The sequence below is a fragment of the Colletotrichum orchidophilum genome (genome assembly GCF_001831195.1).
Source record: "Colletotrichum orchidophilum strain IMI 309357 chromosome Unknown Scaffold_40.1, whole genome shotgun sequence".
NCBI lineage: Eukaryota > Fungi > Ascomycota > Sordariomycetes > Glomerellales > Glomerellaceae > Colletotrichum > Colletotrichum orchidophilum.
Window position 1 is genome coordinate 20,474 of NW_019172996.1, and position 17,980 is coordinate 38,453.

The window sequence follows — 17,980 nt, forward strand, 5'->3', positions numbered from 1 at the left end:
TTTACAGCAGCGACTTGATGTGAGTTGAGACAATGAAGCATCATTGTGAGTGAGATGGTTACGCCGGTATGTTGTTTTACTACATAATGGCTTAATTGCATACAGCGGATGAAGGAATGCTGTCACTAATTGGCTAGAAATGTCCCCATTTCACCGTGCTCACAACCTCACCCCCTGTGTTTGACCCGAACTTGGACGTATCAGATTGCAGTATCCGTACAACCCAACCTCGATGAATACTGCAACTTCTCATGACATCTGGCCCTTCTTGGCAACCTCAGCATTGAATGCATCGAGGATCCGCTGACTCTTCAGCCACTGCTTGATTCGATTTCTTTGTTTTTATCGACGTGATAAGGAAGCACGCAACTTTCTAGGTCGTTAGCGGTGACAAGTCGCTCAAGATGTCGCTCCAAGTCAGAGGCCCCGACTTCTCGGTGACGAAACAGAAGGCTCTCGAAGATGCGAAAAAGATGCAAGCTGCAGTGGATGATGAGGTGGCAAAAGCTGGACAGGACAAGCCGCCATATCTCCTCAATGAACTCATTGGCAAGGGAAGTTTCGGGCGCGTCTATAAAGCAACCGACATCAACACCAGCATGCTCGTTGCGGTCAAAATCATCGACATTGAAGAGAGCGATACCGTCAACCCCAAGCTTGCCGACACATTCAAGGAGTTCTTGGCCGAAATCAACGCGTTAAAGCTTCTCAGCGACAGTGGCGCAAGGAACATCAACCATGTCATTGACGCGTTACCTGTCGGTCAATCCATGTGGATGATCACAGAGTACTGCGCTGGAGGAAGTGTGGCAACGCTCATGAAGCCGACCGCTCCCGGTGGTCTGCAAGAGAAGTGGATCATCCCGATTCTCAGAGAGGTCTCTGAAGCCGTCTTCTGGGTTCATCGGCAAGGCATCATTCACCGCGATATCAAGTGCGCCAATGTTCTGGTCACTGAGGCCGGCGGGGTGCAACTTTGCGATTTCGGAGTGGCTGGTGTAATTGAGACGAAATTCGACAAACGATCAACATTCATCGGAACCCCTCATTGGATGGCCCCGGAACTTTTCGATCAGTCAACATCGTATGGTACGGAGGTGGACATTTGGGCATTCGGCTCCATGGTTTTTGAAATTGCCTCTGGCCTACCGCCGAACGTTATGGCAGGCGTCGACGTTTATCAGCTTGGAAATTACATCAAGGCACACACACCACGATTAGAGGGCGATCAGTATTCCGACCGATTGAAACATTTGGTTGCGTATTGCTTAGAGGAGGACCCGGCGAAACGACCAACAATCGAAGAGGTACAGAACCACCCTTACATCGCCAACTCGGTCCAAGAATACCCGGCAGCATCACTGGCATTACTAGTGAGAGGATTCAAGCTTTGGGAGTCACAAGGCGGCAGCCGTAAATCACTATTTGCCCCTGGGGGAGCCCAGGGTATGTCCGGCATGGACGAGTCCGACTTCTCATCCACCGCGATGGCCAACGACGAATGGAATTTCAGCACAACGATGGCGTTCGATCAACAGGTGTTTCAAAACACAGACGCTCAGGCAGTCTACGATGTGTACGGCTCAAACGTGGAATTCGACCCTTTGCTTCTGGACGACATGTCTCGATCCAAGCCGAAGTCACGTCGGAGGCCGCCACCTCAGCAGCTCGCCGCCATGAAGGCTCCCTTAGAAAAGGTGTTTGATCCGAACACTATTTCCAACTATGAGGACAATTCCCGAGCATACTATGGCAGGCCAGTTCCTCCACCAACTTCAGATCTTCCGTTGCGAGACGACTCGCTACAATCAACCGCAGTGAGAGAATCGCTTATCGACCTGGACGCTTCACTTCACGGTGGTGATCTTTCCAACTTTGTGGATATGAACACCATCAGAGCTGGGGCACCGCGCGTATCTGTCGACTATCATATGGGAGACGAGCCAGATTTTAGCAAAGCACCTTCGAGCGACCCGGCGGATCTGAACCCGAATAGGAGAACACAGGACTGGAAGTTCCCTTCCATGGCCCCTCCAGCTTCCGCGAACCCGGAAATGTCGAGATTTCCCTTCAACGAGGACCGACCCTTCCACGAGGACCGACCCTTCCACGAGGACCGACCCTTCCACGAGGACCGGCCCTTCTACGAAGAACGGCCCTTCCACGATGATCATACGGGACCCAGTTCTGCGTCTCGCCCGCAAATGTTTCATCACCAGACCGATCCAGTTCCCGCCCCTAATTATGGCGGCGATTTGATGGTTCCCCGACCTGGTTCGCAGATGAACAACAGGGAATCCACGGGGAGCTTGATAGATCTGGATGAGCTTATGGTCCCGCCCCCTAGTACCCAGAACAATCGTGTATCGACTGGCAGCTTGATCGACCTCGATATGGGCTTGGCAGATCCTATGCCGGAGCTCACTCGACCTTCCACGGCCAACTCAGACGCCGCATCTGTCAGCGGCTCAGAGATGGGGATGGCAAACCCTTTCGATCTGGAGCGCCATGCTTCCCTATATGTGCCCACATCCAACCGGGAGCCCTCTATTTATGTCCCAGCATCGAACCGGGAACCATCCATTTATGTACCAACATCAAACCGAGAACCGTCGATCTACGTGTCGGACGATTCAGACTTCGCCTCACGCGTTCCTAAAGACGAGGATCAACTCAGCCTCGTCGACCTTTCCCTAGCCGATCCCGGTGCTACCGTTCGGCCCAATGGCCAGGGCGGTTTGCGATTGAACACTCATCGCTCGTTCAACAGCGTTAACAGTGCCGACTACTCTGACCCCGAGTATCTGACTCCACAGCAGGCCGCCCAGCCATCCCTGCCGCCAGGCATTCCGCGCTCAGTAGGGAGCAGGGACAGTGGCACTCTCCCGTTGCCTCCCCCGCCAGCGCCGCCGTCCGTTGAGGTCATGCAGGGTTCGGCGAGTGCAGACGCTGTGAAGGAGGAATTGAGGAGAATGGCGATGAGTCTGGGTGAGCACTTGAGTCACGCGAATCAGTATCTCTCCACGCTACCGGTGCGTAAGGGCGGAAGACAGGATCTGATGGGCGAATCCATGTAAGAGAGCAGCGGTCTGTTTGGTTTTGTTTCGTATACATGAGCATTAAGATAACACGGCGAGGACCTATGTATTCACGGAGCATTGGCGTTGGAGTTATAAAGATCATTGAGGAAAGACATGTATGAATATTCCGAGTTGGATGATAGGTTGGCGTGGGCAATATTTGTTTCGAGCGAGAAGGCCCAGGTCAGATATCGTTATTTATAATAACATCCATTCCTTTAGACGGTATCCGTTCGTCTACTCTACCCTAGGAGAAACCTATCATGTCACCCAGGAGTAAGGCGCGATACTTTTCCGTTGCCTCTTGCAGCTTGATGAGCACCGCGGCGGAGAGCATCTTCACATTATTCTCCTCTCCGCCATCTTCGCCACGTGTGCCGTTGAAAATCCCGCTTACCCATTCCTGCGTCTCGACAACCTCGCGCGGGTGGGCCTCGCACAACCGCCGCATATCGGAGGCCTCATTGACCTCGAGCATGGCCGCCAGCGCGACCAGTAGCGCGTGCATACCCGGTACGTCGCCGTTGACGTGGGTGCGGATGCCCAGTAGCAAGTCCCAAAGCTCGGCCGTCATCTGCGGGAGGGCCAGTGTCGCGGGACCCGCGGCGTGAATGAGCACAGCCAGGGTCTTTAGGTAGAGGGAGAGGAGATAGGGCTGGATGAAGATGCCCGAGCGGGCGGAGCGGGAGCGCAGGGCGTGCTGAAAGCGGGCTGTCAGCGGGAAGAAGAACGAGGCGGCGAGCACGGAGGCCGTCGTGTTCGGGATGGACCGGACGCCGGTTTTCTTGGAAGACTTTGAGGGAAGGCGAGAGGTGAAGGTTGAGAGCTTGAGGACGTCGGGCCCTGTGGTTGCGTCTGCTGCGTTGGCGGCTATGGGGGCGAGGAAGGAGGATGTCAGGGAATCGGCGATGGTGTCGAGGGCGTTGGCCGGGATGGCCTTGAGGTTCGACGAGGAGGAGAGCCGGGTCTGTGCGGCGGACGTGTCGAGGTAGAGCGCTTCCATCTTTTCCGGAAGGCGTTTGGAGGGGAAAGATGCGGCGGCAGCATACTCTGAAGTGTCGAAGCCGGCGAGCTCGCGAGCGCTGAGGCCTAGGACGATGAGGATTGCGGCGCGCTGGGAGACGGAGTAGTCGCCGTCGAAGAACGTCTTTGCGAACCACTGGCCCATCTTCTGCGGCTGAGCTGCGACGCTGGCTATCATGCCCTGAAGACGGAGCTCGTAGAAGTTTTCTATCTCAAACTTGTCCTGTAGGCCGACGAGAAGGGTGGCAAGCTCGTCCGCGTGAGAGGAGACCTCGGTGCCGAAATTTGCTTTGCGGCGTATCAAGGACGGGGCTGTGGTGAGGGCCAGCTTCTGCTTGTCATAGTTGTCGGTGTCGCGAAGGTAGGCTATGAGATCGCGAACGTAGACCGGGGCTTTCGGCTTATCGCGGCGGACGAGCGTAGCGTCCTCGTCCGAGTCTTCTGGGTCATCGGAGGGCTTGATGTAGGGCACGAGGTCCTCGTCCTCGCTCTCAGAGTCCGAGACCTCCTGGATGATGAACTTTGAGGGTGCGGCTGCTTGCTTGGATTTCGGTGCAGGTTTCCGGCGATGGGGTACTGGAGGTTGGGGCTGTTTGTTCTGTTCCACCTCGGGGGTGTTGATCAATGTGTCAATAGGACCGACACTGTCCAGAGTTTTGACGAGGTCTTTGTAGAACTGGGCTTCCTCTGTCGTCATTTCTTCCATTTTGAAGTCCAATTTCTTGTCGCCACCGTCGATGAGGCTCGAGAGTGCCTCGCCCACAGCCATACCAAAGAACCCAGCCCTCTCTTGTGAGGCGCCGATCCGGTTAGACACAGTGTTGAGGTAGCTTGAAGATCGCATGAGCATCTTAAGTTTTAGGGGCGACAGCTTGTTGACATAACTGGCGCTTAGGAGAAGAACCTGGGCATGGCCTTCTTTTGGGTCAGTGAATGTCAGACATGAACCCAGTAAAGAAGATCGTACCTTGTTGTTGCATGATCGGGGAGTGCTTAATATACAGCTGATCGCCGAACTGGTGAAGGCTCTTTTCAAACACCTGAGTCACGCATTCTCTGTCCTTTGCGAGCGCCGCCATGACTGCGCGTCTGATACCTATGCCATCACCCAGGCCGGCACCGGTTGAGCTGGTCAACCACGAGATCAAATGTCTCTTTCGGGTTTCTTCATTGGAGACTACCTTCTCGATGATGCCAGCAGCAGCGGATATGGTCGAATTCGGTTTCAGGGGTTCGACGTCGCCCAGCTTGTTGAGAAACGTTTCCGATAGATGCTTGAGAACAGCAAAAATGAATCGCTTTGTCTCGAGTTGAGAAAATTGGCCAAAGATCTTGAAGAAGGCATTACGGCTTTCCAGGGGGCCAAACAAAAGGTCCCCGATGAACTGTTTCATCAGGGCATCTTAACAGTCGTTAGTGGTTTGACTCGAGCTAATGAGAAGCCTAGAGAATGATGAACTTGCCAGAATAACCGAGACGAAGTGCTCGTGTGAAAACCTCCGAGCAGAGCTTCGCATCGTCAGGCAAGATGTCACCCTTCGACCAATACCCGACACTCCGACCCAACCACCTGCTGTATTGTTGTCCGTCTGTCACCCAAAGTTGGTTTCTGCCGATTCTGTCCGGGTTGGCGATGGCATCTGCCTCAGCTGCGACTGAAACGAGTCGTCCACCAGCTATCAGCGCCATGAACTCATTCGCCATTGGACGTCTTATCGCCGCAGAATCCAGTCCTGTGCTACTTGCCGTCCATAGAACAGCAAGGTGCTCGTCCCTACCCAATACCGCTGAGCTGACCTCGAGTAGTACATTCAGGTTGAGGCTTAGATCTGGCCGCTTAATATCCTTGGCGCTGGCCTTGGATTCTTGGATCAAGGCCTTCATGCGGGTTATGATGGCGTTGAGACCCGTGACACTTCTCAAGCACCTGAGTAGCAAGTCGACGTCTCTTGGGCTGTCGGCATCTTGAATACCAGACTCTCCGGGGGCGTCTTCTTTGAGTAAAGGCCAATAGTTGGGAACGATCTCTGAGACGAGACACTGAATAATTTGCGCAGCCTCGGGGCTTGGTTTTGCGAGTCTGAATCCTGTTGCAGCAACACTGCCATCATTGAGGGACCTGAGGACCACATTCAAACTGTCATAATCTGGCTGGCTCTTTAAAATCTCTAGAGCACGCTCAGCAGAAGACACTTCAGTCACGGCCGGTTTCAATGACTGCGGCTCCTTGCTTAGAGCCGACCCTTCCAGCAAGGGTTGCTTGGGCCTTGCCTTGAGGTAGGTGGTGCTGACCGGGGTAAAGAAGTCGTCCATGCTTGACAATCCCCTTTCAAGTAACGTACAATAGTCCTTGCATGATACTGTGGGAAAACGAAAAGAAAAGTTTTTCAAGATTTGTCCCAAGTTATTCAGGTGGCCTGAAGTCGTAGTCGAATCGGTTTTTTGAAATTCCTCTGTCTTGCGGTTGCGACATCAGATGGGATTTCTTGTCGTTGGGAATCTGATTGCCTCAATTGATGAACAGGCAGCCAAGCCAGAAAGGCAGTGAACTTCGGGTCGTGTTTCCGCTCACCCCACTGTGCTGTAGACACCCCCATAAAAAGTCCCACAACTCTAGGTACCTTATCGATAACTAGCCGATAAGGCTTATCTGGAAACGGGCATAGGTTGGTTTGGCCTGCAACTCGTCATGTCGGCCCCTCCACCTCCGGAAGAAGGTCACTCAGCTTGAGCAGGAACAAGCACCGAAGCGATCGTCAAAACGACCCGGCCCCTCCAAGTCAGGCTTGAACCCTCCTCAAAATGGTTACCAAAGCACCTTTACCGGCAGCGACATACAGTGTCGACGAGGGAAAGAGATGGTTCATCTCTCTTGCAACAGCCCTTCAGTTGTCGCATCAATTCACTAACCCTGGCATGATTTAGGACCTACCTCGACAATATTCGCAAGAACCCAGGACCTTTTAGCGACCCCGATGTCGCCGGAACGGAGGAAGCGTTTGAGCAATTTGACAAGATCAAGGTCTTGTATGATATTATATAACCCAAGGAGTTGAAGCTGTCTACTAACACATTCTTGTTCAGGGTCATGTTGGTGATTCCCTCCTCGAACACGATATTTTGCGACTGACGTTATACAAGTGGCGCTGGAGGTCTGGGGTGTGAGATATTGAAGAACTTGGCCATGTCAAAGTTCAAGGATATTCATGTCATCGACATGGGTAAGTCGTATTCTTCCCCCGGTGCTCTAGCCAGACCTGACGTTTGCTGGCCCAGATACTATCGATATCTCGAATCTGAACCGACAATTCCTCTTCAGAAAGTCCGACGTCGGCAAGTACAAGGCTGAGGTCGCGGCTCAATTTGTTATGCGTCGCGTCAAGGGCGTCAACATTACAGCTCATAACTGCGCCATCCAAGATTTTGGTCAAGACTTCTACAAGCAGTTCCAGTTCGTCATCTGTGGGCTGGACAGCATCGAAGCCCGCAGATGGATTAACGCGACCCTCGTTCAGATTGCTGAGGAGGGTGAGGACCCAGATTCGTTGATCCCCATGATCGATGGAGGCACAGAGGGATTCAAGGGCCAGGCTCGAGTCATCGTGCCTTCGATCACGTCTTGTATCGAATGCCAACTGGACATGCATGCACCGAGAGCCGCTGTTCCCCTCTGCACGATTGCCTCAATTCCCCGGCAACCCGAGCACTGCATTGAGTGGGCGCACGTCATTGCTTGGGACCAGGAGAAGCCGTTCCCAAAGCTGGACAAAGATGACACCACCCATGTGTCTTGGCTGTACCAAAAGGCTCTTACCCGCGCCCAGGAGTTCAACATTACGGGCGTCACATACGCCCTGACCCAGGGAGTCATCAAGAACATCATTCCCGCCATCGCATCTACGAACGCCATCATCGCGGCAGCATGCTGCAATGAAGCCTTCAAGCTCGCCAGCTCGGCCGCACCAACGCTTGGAATGGAGGAAAACTACATGATGTATTCTGGGAATGACAGCATCTACACATATACCTTCAAGCACGAGAAGAAGGACGACTGTCCCGTCTGTGGGCAAGAGTCGCGGCCGCTCGAGGTTGACCCCGACAGCACACTTCAGGACCTCCTGGACTCATTCGCTGTCCGTCCCGAGGCACAATTGAAGAAGCCTTCATTCAGGGCCGCCAATAAGACTCTGTACATGCAGTTCCCGCCCAGCCTGGAGGAGAAAACGCGGGCCAACCTCGAAAAGACTATCAAGGAGCTCGAGCTGGAGGAAGGACAAAACATCATTGTCACGGATCCAGCTTTCCCTCTCGAGTTCAATTTTTACCTGCGCTTCAAGACGACTGCGTAAACGGGGGCCCTAATTGAATTTACGTGGGGTAATGATGATGATAGCATGGTGTCTTTGGGCATGTCAAAAGGCGTGGCACGTCGGATGTGCTCACATTAAAAGAAACAACTAGAAAAATCTAGAAAATAAAAGCAAGTGTCATTATGAACTTTTTTCTTTCTTTCCATTGCCAGCCAGCCCTTTAAAAACCAGAAACGCGGGATATCTATAAGTATGGTACATGTGCAGTGATGCTTCATCTAACCATGTTGATGACCTGCTGCTCAAGACGGATGCACCTTGTCTTGAACTGCTTAACCGACTCCAAAAACAATTCATCGCTGTCCCACTGTCCTGTGCTCTCGATGGAGAAGATAAAGTGATCGCGCACCCGGCCCAGCTTGACCTTGCCCTCAAATTCGGGATGGCGCAAGCACTCACGGCTGACTGTGTCCCTCATGGCGTCCTTGACCACAGCCTTCTTCTCGCCCTCGTGATCCTCGTATCCGCTGCCGCCAACCGCAGCCTCCTTCTTTGTGACCTTCTCGAAGCCAATGACGCCTTGGGGGAAGCATTTAGCGAACTTTTCCGCGTCCTGGCCGAGAATCGGCCGCGTGATGGTGATGGTGGGCATGAGACGATACGAAGCGGTGGCGACGGGAGAAAACTTTGCGTGGTCGGAGCCGATACCCTTGTGCATGTGCATGTCGAGCTCGATGCACTGGCCGGGCCGCAGCTTGGCGATGAGGATGTCGGGGTTGACGGGGCGGATGGCGTCCTCGCCAGAGAAGAACTCGACCTGGCGGCCAGTGGGCACGAACTCGATGTCCTTTGCGTAGACGCTCGCGTGGTTGAAGGCCTTGGCCGGATCCGTCTCGCCGGGGGCGGCGTCCGGGTTGCGGGTGCACTCGATGCGCAGGCGCAGTTGGACTGTGTTGTAGTCGAAGGAGCCTTTGCCGCCCTGCTCAGGTTTGCGGTACCACTTAAGAAACTTGTGGATGCCTTCAGGGTTTCCGGTGAAGGGGATAAGGCCGAGGCGGTGGGCGAGGACCTCGTCTTGGATCACGGAGGTGTTATTCTCGATGTAGACGTTCTCGATGGCGATCGTGGGGATCTCGGCGATGAGGGTGCGGCGGAAGGCGTTGGCGATGGAGGCGTCGACGCCGATGAGCGAGAAGGAAGCCTCGTGCTGGGCGTTGTGGTGGAATTGGACGCGGAAGTTGGAGGCGAAACGATCGAGGTCCCAGGCGTGGTCCTCGCCGGCATAGGTGCCCGGGTAGTCGGTCGAGGTCACATCGGTGACAGTTTCCTTGTTGATGCCGACTATCTGGGGGATGCCGTCAGTATACGAGATTCGCACCTCGAGGTAAAAGTGCCTTTACTTACCCTCCGCCGATCCAGCTCAGCTTGACTGGGTGTTGAGGAGGGCGCCATGGTGGGGGGTGTGTAGTATGGCTGAACTGCGAAAAGTTGCGATCGATGAGACGCAAAATAATTTTTTGGAGGACCCCTCCATGTAAGGTACACCGAGACTATGCGGCTTACGCACACGCCCATGGATCTTTATCGGCAACCCCCCTCTGCGTTACCTAAGTTACCTTCTGGAAGCGAAAATCTGGAGAACCATGTGGGGCCTCAGATGACCACTCCTCAACTGCCTTACACAGTCTGGGCTGTGCTTCCGGATATCTAGAAAACGTAATGCTCGGCCTGTCTGCCCAAATGATTCTCGATGTAATTTCTGCGTGTCTCTGTATAGGTTCTTTCGAGACTTACACCTTCATCAGTGTCACCCAGACGCGGAACTCAACGTCCTGTCTTAAAATTCCACAAACAGCAGCATAAACATAAACACTGATCTCCAGGACAAGACCATGAGTCTATCGCCGACGAGACGTTGTTCGTTGAAATTATGGAATGTCCGCTAGTCTCATTTATTTAATGGTCTCGGAAGCTTCCATTGCCTGCGATCTTTCCAGTCCCGGAATTATCTACCTCAAGCAATATCTGGCAGCTCGAAAGCAGTCCTTGTTTGCTGGCTTGAACTGCCTATGTTCTCTCGACTACCGTAATCTACTTAGGTAGGTTCCAGTGTTACATGGCGACCACCTGCAAATTTGAAGACGAAAAGTCGTTCGAGTTGTAACAATAATGAGCCTGTCCCTGTGATGAATCATCCGAGGAAAGAATACCTACCTTAACTGCCCTTCATGGGAAGGTGCAATGGCTTCGGATTTCAAGCTTTTCATCTCGTTCCACCTAATCGAGTAATAGAAATCAATGGGACCTTATGGAACTTGGAGCAGAGAGGCTAAGCGGTGGTACAGAGGATGCTAAATTATCAGAGGCAAGAGCGACCTGGACTTGGGACACCCGCCTCGACACCATCGCTCCTTCCGACATCTTTCCTGCAAGGCACGCCAAGGTACCTTATTCTCCTCGTCACAGTCCAGGCCAAAGTCATAGGCTTTCGAATTTTCTGTCAACGCGAAGCCGTTCTTGAGTCAATCAGAGCCAAGTGTGGTCATCTCATCATTACCGCTGGGGTTTGTGTCCTTGCTCCATATGAAGTATCTATTCCTCGTGGAGGTAGGAGACAGAAGCTTCTCACAATGAATAACTCTTGTATTCATTCAGTCTCTTGCCTTAGGAATTTATTGACCATTGCTCAGGTACAGCAAAATTTCGTTTCTCCTTGACCATCACAAGCACTACCGCTGGACTCCGCAGTCGGTTTTCCTTTGTTTGCGTTTGCATACTTATCCAAGCTTTCTTCCGAACTCTCACAGACACCGAACACTTCAGCAGCAATGGTGGTGAATATGAGAACCAGTTTATCGCCTTGGCGATGCGATGCTTCACCGGCAGATGATACCAGCCCTCACTCTGTTGCCCCAGCGCTCCAGCAGCAGACAATGACAGACCTGCGTTACTCGAGTGAAATTTTCGAGGTCAGCAGAAAAGCAATCTCTCCTTCCTATCCATTGTTTTTCCTCTCTCCCTTCTTTGTACATTGTCTGACTCAGAGCAGACTTGCTCTATCCAAGTCAAGGCCGGAAATCCTCCCCCAGCTAGCATGCCTGCGTTCGCAACCACGATGTCAAACAAGAAGTCCACTGGCAAACAGGTCGCCTCTTCTGGCTCTTCGGTTCGTACGAAGAGCCGTAGAGGTCGTCTCTCTGCGCTTTTTGGCCACAGCCCCGAGCAAGTTGGCGATGCCGCTGATCACAAGACGGCCCATCAGGAGGAAGCTACGCCTACCCAGCACACCGCAATCAACCGACATGAGCATGGCAATCATCTTCAGAATTCTCCTGCTCCTCTCAAAAATAATCGCAATGAGAATGATGCTCAAGACTCCGTCGTCACCGTCATCACTACTCGTTCCATTACTACCGAAGACAAGAACGCACATGATTCCGGTGTCACAGCTTCCGCCAACAATTTTGATACTGTTGATTTCGCCAAGAAGACCCAGATCCAAGAAATCGCCGAGATCTGCGAGAGCAAGCCCTACGTCAAACTTGCTACTGGCGAGGCAATTTCCAACCCATCTCCGAGCCGTACTATGAAGCTCCCGATTCATCGCCACAAGAGGGCTTCCAGCTCTTTCAAGATCGTCGACAGGGACTCTGCTGACGCGGTGCTCCTTCCGGCTTCTTCTTACACCCCCTGCCCCAAGAATAATAAAACGCCTGTCGCGAAGCTCGACATGCAGGCGGTTCCTTATGCTCAACCTCTCCTGCACAACCACAGCCATGATCAGGAGGCTCATCAACTGCCTTCAACTACATACTCTGGCCTTGTCATCCACAATGGTAGCCCCCAGAACAAGCCCAAGGGTAATGCCCCTGTCAAGAGTGACTATAGTCTCTCTTCTCTTACAAAGCCTGGCCCTACGGTCAAGATTATGGATACCGATGAGGAGACTGCTAAGAAGCTCAATCCTCTGGCTTTCAATCCTGCTGGTGTGTCTACTCCTCTGCTCAGCGCACTCAAGACTCCAGCGTCCGATAAGTCTCCGGGCGAGAAGAAGGTCCGCTTCGCCACGGCGCCTTCTATCAAGTCTGACGGTAGCGACAATGAGAGTGGAGGCTCTGATGATTCAAACAAGACCATCAAACCTGGCCTTGGAGGCATGAAGGCGGCACAGAACTCCCTTCTATCGCCTGTGATCTGGGACAAGGGATCTGAGCCTAAGATCTGGATCAATAACGGCAAGCCCACCCTCTTCCAGCCTCAGAAGGAGCCTGGATACTACACCAACCCGCTTTGGTCCCGCCAGTATCCCGAGATTCTCTCAGACGATCCCCGAGTCAACCCCTATGCTGCGAGCTACGCTGAAAGCAGCACCTCCACAGATGGCAGCCAATATTCCGACACCCCTGCGGCACGCGCAGTCACTGAGTTCGAAGTGGGCAATAAACTCCATGTCAACGGTGATTCCAGTACCAATGTGAGCTTTGGCACAGGTACCACGCCTGCTCGCACTCCATTCACCAGAACCACTCGCATTACTATGCCTTCGCCGCCCTCTACCAACCAGAACTTTGTCGGCCGGGAGTTCCCGGACATGCCTCCTACCCCTGCTGGATTGGATATGCCGCCTTACTACAGAAGCCAAATTAAGCTCGAGATTGGTGGCCGTCGCTTCATCAGCTCCATGGAGGTTCTCGAGAGAAGCCCCTGGTTCAAGTACATTTTCTCCATCAACTTCCGCGACTGGTACCGTGATGGCGTCTTCCACTTCGACAACGACGGAGATCTCTTCGCCCATATTCTGCGCTTCCTGCGCACTGGCATGTACCCGCTTTTTTGGGATGCGCGTAACGGCTTCGACTACGCCATGTATGCGATGATCCAGCAGCAGGCTCACTTCTACATGCTCTACGATCTTGAGGCTTGGATCGCCCAACAGAAGTACCATGACGTGGTCGAGACTCAGGTCATCCACCAGAAGGTTATTATCCCGAATGATCAGGACTGGATTCATGAGCAGCGTCTCATGGGCCTTCATTTGTCAGTGATCTCCGGCGTTGTCGTCGACGCCAATGCGGTCCCCGATCACCAGGCTGAGAGCCAGGCCCCTGCTGCGGACTTGTTCGACTCCGAGAGCGGAGAGAGCTCGAAGGGCAAGGCCAAGAATGTCGCGGTTCAGCAGGTCGACCTAGGAGGTGCTGTGGCGCTTTTCACCACCGAGAAGATTGTGAAGGTGCACGTCGATCAGCTCCGTCCTATCTAAGGCTTCGACTGTGCAGCCAGTCTCACGTTTATTGTGTCAGAGTATTCGGAAATTTGATCGTTAAGAGGGACGGATTGGCACTGGATTTGTTTTGAGAACTTTGCTGCTTCGTATGCAGCTCGTTGGCCGTGGTAATGAGGGGATGGATATGGCCCCGATTTTTGTTCTCTGGAATTCCGCTTTGCTAAGACCAGGCCAAGATTCCTTGATTAAGCATTGCTTGCGATGATCAATGCAGATAGTCTCTACTCAAATGGTAAATCGCAATTCTAAACTTGAGGTATCACATTGCTCATGCCTTGGCCAAGATATGCATCATAATTCTAATCCTGGCTGAAAGACTTCGCTCCTGCCAAATTGCAATTCCTTTTCCGGCTGGTGGGAAAATTCTCTTCTTGGTTTCGATCTTGCCATTATTTGAGTAGACAGTCGTCTTCTCAATAGTGTTCACCGTTTTTTGGGCGGACAGAGTTCTTTTCTTGAGACAGCAGGTCTTTCTGATGATGGCGTGTGTGGTTCTAATCCTAATCTGATGGTGCTTCCTGTGGACTTGATGTCGCTGACGTCTGCCGGGGTTTTGAGATCCAACTCTGGCGTCCTCATGTGCTGCTCCTGTAGCATAGCGTGAGCGGGGAACTTGGTCTTCTTGAACGAATGAGGCGTTTCCTCGGCTCCAAGAGAAATTTCTGATGTGAGCTTCTTCGTCTTGCTCAACTATAGTTGTGGTTTCGCTGTTTCGAGCGGCCTGGTTCTGCACTTCTTCATTGTCTTCTTTTTCATCCTTGAGCTCTTTCTCGTTGCCCGCTCGTCCACTGGTTTGATTTCCTGCGGTTGCCATTACTTCGGTTTCGGACACTCTCACCTCTTGCATTAAGTCAAGTTGATTGTTTGCGTCCCCTTCATGCGGTTTCTCTCGGATCGAATCCCCATCTCCAGCAACATCATGTAAACCATCGACATCTTGAAGGTTTGCTTGGTTTTGCGACTCCTCTTCAACAGAAACACTGATACCATGTATCCCACTTGGAACGGTAGGTATGAATGAATCCTCTGCTACAGTTGATATCGACCATCTCAACGTCGAAAGCGTGCTCTCTGCTGGATCTACCTTCGGGTAGTTGTCATTGAAGTTCGTCAAGTCACCGTAAGCACTGTTTATTCTACCTTTTAACTGCTCATTGAACCTCTGAGCTAGGTCCAGGCGGCCACCGACGGATGGCAGTTTCCATGACGGGTATAGCCTCCCGTGGCAGCGAGACGTGTAGAAAGTCTTTTCTGCTTCAATAAAAGCGTTGCAGAGATAGCACGCGTCTTTGCTGGAGCGAATAACTCTGGGCGGCAGCTCTGAGCGACGTTCCTTGAGATGATAGTGGTATATCAGCTGAACTTCGGCATGAACCTTTGCGCTCTGTAATATGTACTTTGCCTGCTTTTCGAATAGAACGGTGGCATCCTGTAAAGATGGCCGTGAAATATTCCAAGCATCTCTGAGGCTTTGGTCGGGCTGATTGGAAACTCCGTTCCTCGCCAGAGCGGTAGCCAGTTCTGGGTACCTTCCACGATCCGAGATTCGATCGTAAGCTCCTGGACTGAAAGTCGTGAGGTTCACCGTCACCACTTTCGCGCATCTTGCGATTGGGTATTTCTTGGCAGTCCGGTAAATATGCCGGGAGACCTCTCTATACCGTGCGACCTTGAGGATCATGTTACACAGACTCGACTTCGAGCCCGGGTCCATTTCTCTGTGAGGTATCATGTGGATAAGCTTTTCAAATTGGCCGATTCGTGAAAGCTGAAAGATGTCTTGAACCAACGGCTTAAGCATCGATGGATTCTGGTATCTCCTCCATTTCCTGAGTGACTTTGTAGCATCGCGAGCTCTGGCCAAGAACTTTTGGGACTGTGTTGTGCTGTTACCCGGCCGAGTGAAGTATAGATCGAGCGTTTCGAGCAGCTCCTCCATCGACTTTCGTTTCTTCGTCTGGCGTCCCCGTGGACCCCCAACTCGTGGTTGTTCCTCGCGGATGCGGTTCAGAATCCGTTCGTAGCACATTTCAACAACTTCCTCGAAAACCCAATCATCAATTTCAGACCTTTTGTTGCTGGAGTCTGCCAATACTCAAATCAGCTCCTGTATCTAGGCACCCAAGGAAGACAACAGCGACACTTGCCGTTTAGGCTCTGCAACTGCAGGAAGATTTCTTCGAATCCACGCTTGATGTCCTCCAAAATCTCCTCACCATTCATCGGGCTCTTTTTGTTTACGGCCACCACAATTTCCAGGCGTCGCTGGTCTGGTCGTTCTTCAATGTAGACAGCGGGAATGAAGTCCGGATTCCCATCGATGCTGGCCAGGAACGCAAAAGCACCGCAGAGACTGCGCTCCCTATGGAACTTAAGCGTTCTACCTCTTTCTTCAGTTGGTTCTGGTGTTCGCCGGTTCGGCTGGGGATCGTGCTGACGCTTGCCTAAGAGATACAATAATGAAATGTTCTCGGCGCAAGCAACAGCCGCAACGCCAATTCTATCGGCCTCACTCATTGTGGTTCAGAAAGGCCCTTGCCATGAGGTGGCTGCGAGGGAATACAGTAATTAGCCTCATTGATCAGCGCTTGATATGTGTGTCGCCAGTTATAAGTTTTGGATTCGAAGCCGACAATATGTCGGACCTTGCGCATTAGGTAGGACTCCGTGCTTCTAAATAAGTACGATTGTATAGTAAAAACGAAGTGGTGAAACACATCAGTGGTTTTGTTCTCCATACTTTATGCATACCAATACATCAGGGGCGGCGCTCTATCATGGCACCAACGAATCAGTGATCATTGCCGACCTCCTTTCTTCGAACAACCTGCAGGAGGCCGACCAAACCATGGCCTAGAGGCGAGGGGTACTTCTACGTGGCGAGGGATTCGAAAGCTTCACGGATCGCGTCATGTCATTCATTAATTTAGATAAGAGCAGACAATGCTACTGTGCAGGGGAGAAGGCGTTCACATTGTAGCGTTAGCTTGTCGCCCTGGAGTTCGCTCAATGAGGGAATCTACCGCTCTCCGTATCCGCATCCGCATCGGGGTCCGAGATCCACCAGCTCAGCCCCGGCGACCCCCATGCTGCACCGTGAGAATTATCATTCAAGACGCTGGGAAGGCGCTGGTTTCCGCGTCTCCAGCTCACTACAACTGGCGTCACTCAGGGCCGTGTTTTTTTGGCATGAGGAAGAGAGGATAATGCTGTTCTGAAGTTGAATTGGAATTTTCCAATACAAACCGCTGGGCTACCTACCTTATTATCCTTTGTTCTTGCTTCCCGATTCTGGATCTCCCTGGTCTGCGGGGAAACATTCCTCAAGAGCGCTGGCTTAGTCGAGAAATGAACCTAGAATGGGGAAACAAGAAACTGGAAAAGGGAGCAAACACTCATTATGCAGCATGCGCCTGGTCTCCAACGCGTATTCGGGTCCGTGGGAAACTGGCGAGGAGGCTTCGTCTGATACGTCAACGGTATCACATGCAGCTCCTTGAGAACGGCCTCGCAATTGACGCATAAAGGCAAGCCGTGCATCATCTTCTTCTATCTGAGGTTCTTTGTTTGGCCAAATACTTACTCATTCCGGCTGCGGGTTTCTTTCAAATCTTATCTTGCACACAAAATCAATTCAAAAGCATACGTCCCGTCGCCTCATCACGACAGCTAAACGACGAAACATTGTAGACTGCGACTCAACGATACACCGGCCCCGCGGCATCAATACTCCTGAACCTTCATCAAGATATGTTGAACACTACAGTAACCTTAACCCACACCTCTCCGGTGCCGGCAGGCCTTTCGCGCGAGGACGCCGTGGCCCTCATCCACGACGCGGAGCACCAGATCAAGTGCGACCCCAACATGATAGACTACACTAAGCGCTCGCCCGAGATACCGCCCACCGTGCCAAAGGACATTGAGCCCATCGCCGCGACGCAGTGCTTCTCCGTCACCGATAGCGTGCCCACGATGCTGCCCAAGGCCATCTGGGACCGCGACGCCGTCAGCGACTACGACTTCACCTTTACCAAGGACGGCAGCTTCGTTCGCACGAGCTGCCCGCTCAGCGTCCTGCTAGAGACGCGCTGGCGCGTAAAGGATGCCGAGAGCGGGGACGGGTTGGAGCTGGAGGAGGTTGTTGAGATTAGGTGCTCCCGTCTTCTGGCTGGTGTTATCAAGTCGCAATGTGAGATGAAATGGAAGGATTTCCACAGGAAAATTCTGCAAGGCAAGGAATGATCAACTAAAGAGGGGCAAGTGTCAGAGAGGTGGGAAGA

The 17,980-nt window shown here is 52.5% G+C and overlaps 7 protein-coding genes across 7 annotated transcripts; 4 read left to right on the forward strand and 3 right to left on the reverse strand.

Annotated features, from left to right (window-relative positions):
- Nucleotides 1-404: 404 nt before the first annotated feature.
- On the forward strand, nucleotides 405-3,077 carry CORC01_05652 (uncharacterized protein; the record flags this gene model as incomplete). The annotated part of the gene is made up of 1 exon (XM_022617294.1): nucleotides 405-3,077. One exon carries the CDS (start codon nucleotides 405-407, stop codon nucleotides 3,075-3,077), a length of 2,673 nt encoding a protein of 890 aa, XP_022476111.1.
- A 250-nt stretch (nucleotides 3,078-3,327) lies between these two features.
- Nucleotides 3,328-6,416, reverse strand: CORC01_05653 (telomere length regulation protein; the record flags this gene model as incomplete). Its single annotated transcript, XM_022617295.1, has 3 exons — nucleotides 3,328-5,018; nucleotides 5,071-5,505; nucleotides 5,576-6,416. 3 exons carry the CDS (start codon nucleotides 6,414-6,416, stop codon nucleotides 3,328-3,330), a joined length of 2,967 nt encoding a protein of 988 aa, XP_022476112.1.
- Nucleotides 6,417-6,905: 489 nt separating this feature from the next.
- Nucleotides 6,906-8,452, forward strand: CORC01_05654 (ThiF family protein; the record flags this gene model as incomplete). The annotated part of the gene is made up of 5 exons (XM_022617296.1): nucleotides 6,906-6,964; nucleotides 7,029-7,130; nucleotides 7,188-7,193; nucleotides 7,245-7,324; nucleotides 7,380-8,452. The coding sequence occupies 5 exons, from the start codon at nucleotides 6,906-6,908 to the stop codon at nucleotides 8,450-8,452; spliced, it is 1,320 nt and encodes a 439-aa protein (XP_022476113.1).
- Nucleotides 8,453-8,687: 235 nt separating this feature from the next.
- CORC01_05655 (RNA polymerase Rpb3/RpoA insert domain-containing protein) lies at nucleotides 8,688-9,865 on the reverse strand (the record flags this gene model as incomplete). The annotated part of the gene is made up of 2 exons (XM_022617297.1): nucleotides 8,688-9,758; nucleotides 9,818-9,865. The coding sequence occupies 2 exons, from the start codon at nucleotides 9,863-9,865 to the stop codon at nucleotides 8,688-8,690; spliced, it is 1,119 nt and encodes a 372-aa protein (XP_022476114.1).
- A 1,663-nt stretch (nucleotides 9,866-11,528) lies between these two features.
- Nucleotides 11,529-13,673, forward strand: CORC01_05656 (uncharacterized protein; the record flags this gene model as incomplete). The annotated part of the gene is made up of 1 exon (XM_022617298.1): nucleotides 11,529-13,673. One exon carries the CDS (start codon nucleotides 11,529-11,531, stop codon nucleotides 13,671-13,673), a length of 2,145 nt encoding a protein of 714 aa, XP_022476115.1.
- Nucleotides 13,674-14,120: 447 nt separating this feature from the next.
- Nucleotides 14,121-16,214, reverse strand: CORC01_05657 (uncharacterized protein; the record flags this gene model as incomplete). The annotated part of the gene is made up of 3 exons (XM_022617299.1): nucleotides 14,121-14,387; nucleotides 14,782-15,782; nucleotides 15,839-16,214. The coding sequence occupies 3 exons, from the start codon at nucleotides 16,212-16,214 to the stop codon at nucleotides 14,121-14,123; spliced, it is 1,644 nt and encodes a 547-aa protein (XP_022476116.1).
- A 1,233-nt stretch (nucleotides 16,215-17,447) lies between these two features.
- Nucleotides 17,448-17,942, forward strand: CORC01_05658 (uncharacterized protein; the record flags this gene model as incomplete). Its single annotated transcript, XM_022617300.1, has 1 exon — nucleotides 17,448-17,942. One exon carries the CDS (start codon nucleotides 17,448-17,450, stop codon nucleotides 17,940-17,942), a length of 495 nt encoding a protein of 164 aa, XP_022476117.1.
- Between the last annotated feature and the right edge of the window lie 38 nt (nucleotides 17,943-17,980).